The sequence below is a fragment of the Lepus europaeus genome, chromosome 3 (assembly GCF_033115175.1).
Source record: "Lepus europaeus isolate LE1 chromosome 3, mLepTim1.pri, whole genome shotgun sequence".
NCBI lineage: Eukaryota > Metazoa > Chordata > Mammalia > Lagomorpha > Leporidae > Lepus > Lepus europaeus.
In genome coordinates, this window is record NC_084829.1 from 129,796,034 (window position 1) to 129,808,810 (window position 12,777).

Consider the following 12,777-nt stretch of genomic DNA (forward strand, 5'->3'; position numbering starts at 1 on the left):
ATATTCAGTATAAATAAGTGTTGTTATTAAAATACAAAACAATAATTATTTATTCAACAGAAATGTTAACTTTAACACAGATAAACTAGTTATTAACATTTTTTCTTATTGTTTTTCCTCTGCAACAAGTTTTATACTATTTTGGGAAGAAAAATAAAACAAAGCAGAAATGTACAAGGTAGAAAATGAAAGTTCTCTGTCATCCCAGATGGGAGATAACAGCTTGTTGCTAATTCTTACTAGCAACAGAATTCTTACTACTGATACCATGTATTTTACTCTATTCTACCAAAATGAAGTTATTCTACACAAATTCTTTTCTAGTTTTCATTTTCCATTTTATATCCCATGATCATTTTCCTGCAACAGTACATTAAACCATTTTTCCTTTTCTTTGCAAAACTATTTAATGCATCAAGAGATCACCCTTAACAGCATGAAATAAAAATTCATGTAAAAATTCTAGCTCCCTCCCTCACTTACTACATCTCCTAGGAATTAGTCGTTTATTATTATTTTTTTTGTACATTTTTTTTTTGACAGAGTGGACAGTGAGAGAGAGAGACCGAGAGAAAGGTCTTCCTTTGCCGTTGGTTCACCCTCCAATGGCCCCCACGGCCGGCGCGCTGCGGCCGGCACACTGCGCTGATCCGAAGGCAGGAGCCAGGTGCTTCTCCTGGTCTCCCATGGGGTGCAGGGCCCAAGCACTTGGGCCATCCTCCACTGCACTCCCAGGCCACAGCAGACAGCTGGCCTGGAAGAGGGGCAACTGGGAAAGAATCCGGTGCCCCAACCAGGACTAGAACCTGGTGTGCCAGCGCTGCAGGTGGAGGATTAGCCTATTGAGCCACGGCGCCGGCCATTTAATTTTTTTAATGTGATGGTCAGAAAGATGAGGGATGAGAAGTGGAGAGAGAGAAAGTACAAGTGAGCTCCTACCTGCTGGCTCACTCCCCATGTGCCTGTAATAGCTGGGGTTGGGCTGGGACCACAGCTAGGAACCGGGACACAATGTAAGTCTCATGTCAGTGGCAGGAACCCACACTTCAGCCATGACAGCTGCCTTTCCAGGTGTGTACCAGTGAGAAGCTGGAGTGGGAAATCAATGCCAGGCACTGTGTTGTGTTGTGGGATGCAAGCATCTTAACCATGAAGCTAAACGCCCATTCCCACTTTAAAAGTTTTTTTTTTTTTTTTAATTTTTAATTTTTGACAGGCAGAGTGGACAGTGAGAGAGAGACAGAGAGAAAGGTCTTCCTTTTGCCGTTGGTTCACCCTCCAATGGCCGCCGCGGCTGGTGCGCTGCGGCCGGCGCACCGTGCTGTTCCGATGGCAGGAGCCAGGTGCTTCTCCTGGTCTCCCATGGGGTGCAGGGCCCAAACACTTGGGCCATCCTCCACTGCACTCCCTAGCCACAGCAGAGAGCTGGCCTGGAAGAGGGGCAACCGGGACAGGATCGGTGCCCCGACCGGGACTAGAACCCGGTGTGCCGGCGCCGCAAGGCGGAGGATTAGCCTGTTGAGCCACGGCGCCGGCCCCACTTTAAAAGTTTTAATTGTAGTTTTTCCATTTTGTTTTCAAAGTTAGATATAATATACAGATGTCTGGGAAGAAGGCCTGCTTCTTAAAAATTTTTTTATTTTGAACTAAAATATAGATTTTTGGGTGCATATAGTTTACTATTGGGCAAGAATTAAAAGTTAAAAATAATTACCTTTATAATGGGTGTTGAGCCATGAAGGGGTTGTTTTGAAGTCAAATGGTGCCAGAACATCCAACTCACATACCCTGAAGATGTTACAAATAAAAACACTTTACCCTGAAGAAAGCAGTTCCTAAGCGTGCACACTGAAGTTTTGTTCGTCACTACTCACGTCAAGAATAAGTCATTATTAGATTTACCCATGTGGTACATTGAAAAACCAGCTGACTTGCATGGCAGTCAAATAGCATCTTGTCCCAATTGTCTTCTTGCCTAATCAAGTCCATTTGGTCTAAGTGGACTTAACTGTATTTGAGGTCTCAGCTTCTGCCTTGGTAGTTCTTGCCATCAAATGTGAGAGGATGCTTTCATACCATCAAGAAGGAAGAAACATAAGACACAGGTTCTAATCCTGGCATTGAGCAAGGCACTTAACCTCTTGGACTTTCAGTTTCTTATCTGTAAACTGAAAATGTTATTCCCCGGGATTCCTTCTTGCTCTAAAATTTGAATCTATAAAACATACACTTAACTTTCCATTGTGCCCAAGTTTGCAATTGTGTGCAGCTGATTGGCCAGTTAGCTGCCTCCTGGAGCTTTAAGGTCTTATTATTGCAGCTGCTCCACATTAATTACCAACCCTTGAAATGCTTTGCTCAGAAAAGTCTTTCTTGCTGCACCATCTTCAGTCTTCCAGGTGCTCAGGCTGCTTGTGAGCACTAGATATTTTCACAGTGGGTTTGCCTGCAAGCATGCTAAATAACATTCTTTCCATTGCAAAAGCAAGTATAATTATTTTTGTATTAATTTTAATATTGAAATAAAATTCTTTTCTTGCACAATAAAATCGTGTAAGCACTCAACTTACAGAAAATGTGTAAATATACATCATGTATTTCAAGGTAACCTAGATTTTTAGAGAACAATTCCAACCACAGCAACAAAATAATTTCACTTACACAGAAAGGATACCGTCAAAAATACACGCGCTATCTCATTTTGCCCTCATGATAAACCTTTCCTGTACTGTTACCTCCATTTGACAAATGAAGACAGAGAAATAAGGGAAACTGTATGGCTTGGTCAAGATGATTTGGGGAGTTAGTAAGAACCAGGGCCAAAATGCCATCTTCCTGACTTGCAGTCCAAAGCTACCACCCTAGCACGGTTAATAGACGAGGAATGAAAACTTCTGAGCTTACCTCATAGAGCAACAAGAAATTTTGTTAAAACTTCCCAAATTGGGAAGTACTGTCAGAACCACAGTACTGCTACTGACCAGGGTGAATTCACCCATTTTGAGCCCAAATCTCTGCCCATCGAACATTAGCTTACACTGCATACCGAAGAAGTGGGTAGCTGACCACGCCTGCACAGAAACACCAGGCACACCCCTTCTTCCACCAGCCTCTCAACTCCCATGTTTCATTCCGCCATCCTCCCTTTCTTTCTTTTCTTTTTCTTCCTTCCTTCCTTCCTCCTTCCCTCCGTTCTTTCTTTTGTTTTTTAGATTTATTTTATTTACTTGAAATTCAGAATTTGGAGGGGAGGGGAAAGGAGGGGTTGGCAGACAAAGAGAGCCTGGTCTTCCATCCCATGGTTCAATTCCCAAAGAGCTCAAGGGCCAGGGCTGGGCCAGACCAAAGCCAGGAGCCAGGAGCTTCTTCCAGGCCTCCCACATGGGTGCAGGGGCCCAAGCACTTGGGTCATTTTCTACTGCTTTCCCAGGCCATTAGTAGGGAGCTGGATCAGAAATAGAGCAGCCAGGGCAAAAACTGGTGATGCTGGCTCTACTCCTTCCCTTTCAAATAAATGTCTGTTGCAAAAACTGGGAAATCAGATTTTTTTAAAAACTTTTATTTAATGAATATAAATTTCCAAAGTACAGCTTATGGATTACAATGGCTTCCCCCACCCCCATAACTTCCCTCCCACCCGCAACTCTCCCCTTTCCTGCTCCCTCTCCCCTTCCATTCACATCAAGATTCATTTTAAATTCTCTTTATGTATAGAAGATCAGTTTAGTATATGTTAAGTAAAGATTTCAACAGTTTGCCCTCACATAGCAACACAAAGTGAAAAATACTGTTGGAGTACTAGTTATAGCATTAAATCACAATGTACAGCACATTAAGGACAGAGATCCTACATGATATTTTTAAAGAATTGATTAATTTTCTATGCAATGTCCAATTTAACACCAAGTTTTTTTTCTCATTTTCAATTATCTTTATATACAGAAGATCGATTCAGTATGTGCTAAGTAAAGATTTCATCAGTTTGCACCCACATAGAAACACAAAGTGTAAAAATATTGTTTTAGTACTAGTTATAGCATTACTTCACATTGGACAACCCATTAAGGACAGATCCCACATGAGACGTAAGTACACAGTGACTCCTGTTGTTGACTTAACAATCTGACACTCTTGTTTATGGCATCAGGAATCGCCCTAGGCTCTAGTCATGAGTTGCCAAGGCTATGGAAGCCTTTAGAGTTCACTGACTTTGATCTTATTCCGATAGAGTCATAGTTAAAGTGGAAGTTCTCTCCTCCCTTCAGAGAAAGGTACCTCCTTTGATGGCCCCGTTCTTTCCACTGGGAGCTCACACACAGAGATCTTTCATTTAGGTTTTTTTTTTTTTTTTTTTTTTTTTTTTTTTTTTTTTTCAGAATGTCTTGGCTTTGCATGCCTAAAATGCTCTCATGGGCTCTTCAGCCAGATCTGAATGCCTTACGGGCTGATTCTGAGGCCAGAGTGCTATTTAGGACAACTGCCATTCTATGACTCTGCTGTGTCTCCCAATTCCCATGTTGGATCGTTCTCTCCCTTTTTGATTCTATCAGTTAGTATTAGCAGACACTAGTCTTGTTTGTGTGATCCCTTTGACTCTTAGACCTATCAGTGTGATCAATTGCGAACAGAAGTTGATCACTTGGACTAGTGAGATGGCATTGGTACATGCCACCTTGATGGGATTGATTGGAATCCCCTGGCATGTTTCTAACTTCACTATTTGGGGCAAGTCTGATTGAGCATGTCCCAAATTGTACATCTCCTCCCTCTCTTTTTCCCATTCTTATATTTAACAGGGATCACTTTTCGGTTAAAATTTAAACACCTAAGAATAATTGTGTGTTAATTACAGAGTTCAAACAATAGTACTAGAACAAAAAAAAAATACTATAATGGATAACGTATTGCATTGTACATCAACAGTCAGGACAAGAGCTGATCAATTTAACCATTACTCCTAACTCCTTACTTGATTGCCTCATAATAAACTTTCTGTCTACAAAAGGCCATGGTTTCAGTGTCTGACTTTTCTGTGCACATGGGCAGCTGAACTCACATTGCTTCAGTGACAAGAGTATATATTAGAAAATATTTACATTGGATGAAGATTATCTCTAGGCTCCATTCTCATCCAAATCTCCTTTAATTCAATGTTAGCCCAGGGAGTAGTAGTTTCACTTTCTTTCCCTGACTGCCCTCCAATGAATCAGAACAATCCTGCCTCGTTCTATCCAATTCATTTCGTGATTGCTACTTTTATCATTTCCAAAAATGGGACATTAAACCAAAAGCTAAAGCCTTTGCTATTAAAAATGCCACTCTCTACTCCATGAAGACGTGAAACAATAGATGGAAATTCCTTTTGCATTGAATGTCAGTTTTTTAATTCTGTTTGAAGACAGGGTGCTACTACTTACTTGAGCGTCAGGCAGCACAAGCTCAGAGTTACATAATACACAGTGTAGAACAGGATGACACAGATAAGGAGGTTCTGCAACACAACCTGTGGAGAAAACTGCTGTGAGATCCAAGAGCCTGGGCTTTTTCACGTGTTTGTTGATAACCATTAGTTCCACAAAGAAAAGATGATAAATGACTGCTAGGTAGCCTTGGTAGCCTGGTATTGCCTAGAGACCCATGCAATGAGAAGGACTTAAAAATGCACAATGAAAGAGCTGAAGATTTGGAGAGACTGGCATATTACAAATTAGAACCAAAGACTAAGGCAGCATTTAAATCCATATCACTCTGCCTCAATCCACTAGACCAAACTTTCTAAATGCCAATATTTGTGTTTTAACATGACGACATAGTTCTAAATTTCAGCTGTAGTAACAGTAAAAATATGACAACAGGTAGGGAATTTTTAAAAATGTATGATTAAAAACCCTACATAATTTACAAAGCAATCAACTAAACACAATAGAAGGCCTAAAATGGACTTTCCCACATGTGATACTCAACAAGGAAACATAGCAAATTAATGGGGACCAGATGGATTATTCAGCAAGTGGCATTGTAACAAAATGTCTAGCTTCTAAATAGAAAAATCCCACTAGATTCCAGTCTTGTTCCAGACACCACAATAATTTCAAATGAATTAAAGGCTTAAATGCCAAGGAAGAAGTTTGGAGAAAATATATGTAACATCTATCACAGGCAAAGAATTGGTATGTACAACATATAAATGCATGCAAAGGAAAAAAGACAAACCAACAGGAAAATGCACAAAGCATATAAATAGGCATTGTATGTGGAAAAAATTTAAAATGCCAATAAATAACTTCACTATGAATATTTTAAAATACATTCTTACACATTTCAGTATCTCACATGGGAACTTTCCACTTTTTCGAGTAGTTTTGAACGTAATTTTTGTTTAGCCAAAACTCTTAACACTTCGGAATTATTCACTTTTTGGATGACCAATTCACCAAATCTACCAAATCTTTAGTTGGCTTGGATACAGGGGCAGCCTTCTGCTAGAGGCAAGAAAAAAGTTTTTTGAGTGCCCAGATTTACCACAAACTTACTTCTTTCAACTATTTTAAATGGTTGGACTATTAGGCTTAGGAGGACCCTGGGAAACCAAGACCCCAAGATTCTAGGACCTTCAGAATCTTCCCTCACTGCCCACCCCCACACCAGCTCAACCCCTTCTACTTTTTGCTCATGTCCTTCCCCCACCCCACCCACTAAGTTTCTCTTGTCTCTGTCCCTCCTTCTCAACCCTCCTTTGCACTGAAACAGCTTGCATTCCTTGGCCTGGTAATCTCTTCCCTGGTGATCTTCAGTTTCTCTTTCCTTAGTCCTTTGTATCATCCTATCCATGTCCCTCATTCTCTCCCAGACACATGTATAGCCCTATGGTTTCATGATGGCTGACACTGTGCTTTTTAAAAGTAAAAGACTTTATTCTTGTAGCTCTTTCCTTTATTAGAGAATGAAAATCTTTCTGAGAAACCCCCATAAAACTTCCCATGATGTCTCATTGCCTATCAGTAGGCCATATACCTACTTATTGAATAATCACAGGCAAATAGTAAATGGGTTTACTGTGATGATTTAGAATATTGTAACTTTGCTATTTTCCTATTGCCTTAATGAGTTCTAGTATTTTGTCAAATTTTGTTTCCAATCTTTGTCAAACAAATTGATAAGAGTGATATACTGGAAGCTGGTGTCGCGGCTCAATAGGCTAATCCTCCTCCTGCAGCGCCGGCACACCGGGTTCTAGTCCCAGTCGGGGTGCCGGATTCTGTCCCGGTTGCCCTTCTACCAGGCCAGCTCTCTGCTGTGGCCAGGGAGTGCAGTGGAGGATGGCCCAAGTGCTTGGGCCCTGCACCCCATGGGAGACCAGGAGAAGCACCTGGCTCCTGCCTTCGGTTCAGCGCGGTGCGCAGGCTGCAGTGTGCCAGCCGCAGCGGCCATTGGAGGGTGAACCAACGGCAAAGGAAGACCTTCCTCTCTGTCTCTTTCTCTCTCTCCCTGTCCACTCTGCCTGTCAAAAAAAGAAAAAAAAAAAAGAGTTATATACTGGGGCCTGTGCTGTGGTATGGTGGGTGAAGTCAACATGTGTAGTACCAGCATCCCATGTGGGCACTGGTTCAAGTCCTGGCTGCTCCACTTCCAATCCAGCGCTCTGCCATGACCTGGGAAGGCAGTAGAGGATGGCCCAAGTGCTTGGGGCCCTGAACTCGCATGGGAGACCTGGAAGAAGCTCCTGGCTCCTGGCTTCTGATCGCCCCAGCTCCGGCATTTGTGGTAATTCGAGGAGTGAACCAGTGGATGGAAGTCCTCTCTCTCTCTGCCTCTGCCTCTCTGTAACTCTGCCTTTTGAACAGAAAATAAATCTTTTTTTTTTTTTTTAATGCTTGCATATAAACTGGATCAATGTTTTCTCAACACAATTGTTGGGCATGAAATCCACTGACAGAAGATGGCTATATGATATACAGAAAGTTTGGGGCTTCTTCATCCCATTATAAGGCTGAAATAATATTTATTTATTTATTTTATTATGAGAGAGAGTCAGAGACAGAGTCTCATCCTTTGCTTCACTCTCTAAATGCCCCAGAGCCAGAGAGGGGAATGCAACCCATGTCTTCCACTTGACTGGCATGAATCCAATTACTTGAACCATCACTGCTCCCTCCAGGGTCTGCACCTGTGTGAAGCTGGGATCAGGAGCCAGAGCCATATATTTAACCCAAGCATTGTGATATGGGAGGTAGGCATCTTAATTGCTAGGTTAAACTCCCACTCCCCCAGCCCTATAATGTTTTTAAAGAATCATGTCTGTTTGTTTTACTCTTCACCACGTATTAATATCAATTAGTTATTTTTTACTTTGAGCACTAATAGTTTCTAGTTGAAAGATTTCTAAGGATTTTTTCATGTTGTTTCAATTCAAAATAAGATGAATAACATATAGTCCCTATTCTAATATATATTTTCAAACAAATATGAAACTTAAATAACATTTTAATGTTCTCTACGCTCATTGGCTATAAAATTTTATTATTATAATCAAAACAATATTTTGCGCTATACTTGAAAAATTCTCAAATACCAAATCGATGTAAGATGTTTGGAACTATTTGGGAAAGTTAAATCATAATTTATGGGAGAATGTACTGGTTGACACATGTGAGTTACAGATAATACCTTTTCCCCAAAAATATAAAATACCACTTATAGGTATAATATTAGAGTAATGCATTTTAAAATGATTCCTTAAGAAATTTTTAAAAAGGCATAGATTTTGTAGTTATCTGCTTCTACCCAAACTGTAAGCCCTACTTTCAAATAGTAATTTTTCTTTAAGCCAATTCACTTGCCTTGAGTGACCTCTCCCTCGAATGTACACACAGCCTGTAGAACTCACCTTCTAAAATATCAGATCATGACATTTCCCTGCTTGATGCTCTTCTGTGGCAATGCACTCTCATCAGGATTCACTAATCCATTTTTTTTTCCTTTGACAAACAGTCCCTGGACTGAGTGACAACGCAAGATGAACTGGATGTGGGTACTGCCACAGAGACCTAATCTAACAGTTACTTTAATGTCAAGTATCAGACTTACTTTGAGAGCAGGTTAAAACCCAGAGTGCTGGGTCCCAGTTCCAGAATTTGTGCTTCAGTAGGTCTGAGAGGACCCTAGAAATTTACTAGAATTTGCATTTCTGACAAATTCCCATGATTTTCTGAGTCTACTATTCTTATATCCACACTTTGAGAACTACGCATCTGGAGGCAAGAATGAGTAAACAGATGGCTATAGTATAGAGAGAGCAGCTGTAATTGAGGGTATACAGAGGATGCAGGTAAGGCTATAGGTAGGCTGCATGTGCTGGGGGGGGGCAGGCATAAGGAACAATGTTCAACAATAACATTTATCCTAGGTTTACTGTTTATCAGGCACCAAATGTGTATTCCCTAATTTAATCTGTATTAAAATTCTGAGTGGTATGCTCTATTATAATTATTCCTTCTTTAATGAGAAGAAAAATGAGGCTCAGAATAGCTTAGTAACTTTTGCAATGTTTGACAATAAATTACAGAGCTAGGACCTAATCCTACTGACTTTTTTTTTTTTTTTATAAAGAAGAATATATCCTTTTAGAAGTTGTATTTGAGAAGCAGAAAAACATCATGCACACACACACACACACATAGAAAGAGTTCTCATCCACTGCTCATTCCCCAAATGCCAGTAATGGCCAGGGCTGGGGCTGGGGCTAGGCCAGGACCAGGACCAGAGCCAGGACCAGAGCCAGAGCCAGAAGCCAGGAACTCAATCCAGGTTTCCCACATGGGTGGTGGAACCTAATCACTTGAGCCTCCCAGGGTCTGCACTAGCAGGAGCCAGAAACAGAGTGAGCCAGGCTCTCTGATATGAATTAAACCTAGGCTCTCTGATATGGGATGCTGGCATCACAATAGGCCTCTTAACACAAGGTGAAGCATCTACCCCTGCTTTCTCATTCTTAACCATGGTGCTATTTGCAATGCACTGGGGTGGGGGTGAGGAGTTGGCTATAGGCATAAGGGCAAAGACTTTCAAACTAAGATTGCATCTAAGCTGGGAAAGTGTTCTAGGGAATGTTTAATGCGCTCCTGTCAGTTGTGAAGGGAATTTTGAAACTTGATGAATTCTGAATGTCTCTGAGGGCCATGGAAAGACTGAGATTTAAGGAGCTCTCTAGATTGGAGAAAGGCTATTAGGGAGGGAAAGCATTTAAATGGGTTTTTAATATACTAGGTCAGCAGGGGAGATGCCAAAGAGGACAGATGTGTGAGCTACAAAGGAAACAGGATTGACAAATTGTGCGTGTTAAAGAAGACATTGTTATATTTCCCAATTTTCAGACTTGTTTGACTAGATGGACAATTAAAAGGCTCAAGGTCCATACAAAGTGATTGAAATGGAAATCAGTGATCTAGCCCAGTACTGTCCAGTAGAAACATAATACAAGCCACCTATATAGTTTCAAATTTTCTAGTAGCCACATTCATAAAACATTTTCAAAGGTGAAATTAATTTTAATAACATTTATTTGACTTGATATATCCAATGCATTTTGATTTCACTATGTACTGAACATTAAAATTTTTTTAAAGATTTATTTTATTTATAAGAAAGACAGAGTTACAGAGAGAAGTAGAGGCAGAGAGAGAGGTCTTCCATCCGCTGGGTCACTCCCCAGATGGCTGCAAAAGCCGGTGCTGCGCCAATCTGAAGCCAGGATCCAGGAGCTTCTTCCAGGTCTCCCACATGGGTGCAGGGACCCAAGGACTTGGGCCATCTACTACTGCTTTCCCAGGCCACAGCAGAGAGCTGGATGGGAAGAGGAGCAGCCAGGACTGGAACCAGTGCCCATATGGGATGCTGGCGCTTCAGGCCAAGGCTTTAATCTGCTGTGCTACAGCACCAGCTCCTGAACATTAAAAATTACGAATAAATTTTTAAATGTCATTTGTTCCTACTACATCATAGAAACCCAGATATTTACAACACATCCCAGCTCGGACTAGCTATATGTCAAGTACTCAGTGGCCTGTATGGGTAGTGGTCACCATATTGGCTGATGTAGCTCTAACCTCTGCCTAGCCTTCCAGCCTTCTCTGCTAAATACAGTTACAATTATCAACTGGGGCAGAGAAAGCTGGAAGGCTACACAGAGGTTAGAGCTACATCAGCCAATATGGTGACCACTACCCATACAGGCCACTGAGTACTTGACATGTAGCTAGTCCGAGTGACAATCACAGCTGATACTTGTTATTCTATCCACCCTTCCTGGCACCCACAACTACGCACATGTGTGAAAGACTCTGAGTTTGGATGAGTGTCATCTGCATTTCACAGTTTGGAAGCAGGAGTAAAAAGAGGTTCAGAAACTTATCCCAACTCACATGGCCTGCGTGTGTGGCGAGAGTCCAGTCCAGAGGAGTTGGATGTCCACATTCTCCCTCCTGACCCTGCACTGTCCTGTCTCTCACCTGGGGACTTGTAATAAATGTGTGTTGAATACTCTACTCCAGCTCAACACTTTCTTTTTAAATTTCGGAAATTGGAACTTGGACAGATTGAGGGAATGACCCAAGGACATACCTTTATCTAGTGGCAGACTTAAGACTGGGGTTGGGAAATTGTATTGAATTACTAAAGGAAAGGCACTTAATGCTGTCCAAATGACTGAACACATAACTTCATTATGTTATACATATGATCACCGTACTCTTAAGAAAATCCAATATATGAGAATCAGAGTATGTAGCAGTTCAGATATTTAACTACTGCCAATTTTTATTTTGTCACAAAAAATGAGATCCTGAATCAAACTATAAAAATTATTATGATACTTATGAACCATTTGGCTATCTAACCTTGACTGTATATTTAATGATATTGAAAACTCATTATTAATGTTTAAGTTCTGATTTATTTAAAGGTCTATTTTTTATTTATTTGAAAGAGTTACAGAGAGAGGTAGAGACAGAGAGAGAGGTCTTCCATCCACTAGTTCACTCTCCAAATGGCCACATCAGTTGGAGCTGAGCTGATCTGAAGCCAAGAGCCAGAGGCTTCTTCCAGGTCTCCCATGTGGGTGCAGGAGCCCAAGGATTTGGGCCATCCTCCACCACTTCCTCAGGTACATTAGTGGGGAGCTGGATCTGAAGTGGAGAAGCTGGGACACAAACTGGAGCCCCATATGGGATGCTAGCACTGCAGGCAGCTACTTTAACCCGCTGTGCCACAGCGTCAGCCCCCAGCATTCTAGTCTTTTAAAATCTTCATTTTTAAATATACATAGGGAAATATTTATAGATAAAAAATATGTGGGTTAGCTTCAAAATAAAAAGGTTGGGAAGGCAATGCTGCAGCACAGTAGGCTAAAGTCTCCTGCAGCACCGGCATCCCATATGGTTGCTGGTTCATGTCCCAGGGGCCCCTCTTCCAGTACAGCTCTCTGCTAATAGCTTGGGAAATCAGTAGAAGATGGCCCAAATGCTTGGGCCCCTGCTCTTGCATGGGATACATAGGAGTTCTTGGCTCATGGTTTCGGATCGGCCCAGCTCCAGCCATTGTGGCCATTTTGGGAGTGAACCAGTGGATGAAAAACCTCTCTGTCTGTCTGTAACTCTACCTCTCAAATAAATAAGTAAAATTCTAAAAATAAAGGTGGGAAATATATATAAAATAAGATTGACCAGGAGTTAATAATCGTGAGGTTGGGTGACAGATAAATGAAATTCATCTTACTATTTT

General features: G+C 41.3%; 1 protein-coding gene across 1 annotated transcript in view; it reads right to left on the reverse strand.

The window, feature by feature from the left end:
- The window catches only part of TMEM244 (transmembrane protein 244), a 38,291-nt gene that overhangs the window by 9,762 nt on the left and 15,752 nt on the right, over window positions 1–12,777 (reverse strand). Inside the window, exons 4-5 of the mRNA XM_062187265.1 lie at window positions 5,418–5,518; window positions 1,715–1,788 (exon numbers count right to left, since the gene is read on the reverse strand). Coding sequence (XP_062043249.1) covers window positions 1,715–1,788; window positions 5,418–5,518 — 175 coding nt within the window. The remainder of the gene's footprint in view (window positions 1–1,714; window positions 1,789–5,417; window positions 5,519–12,777) is intronic.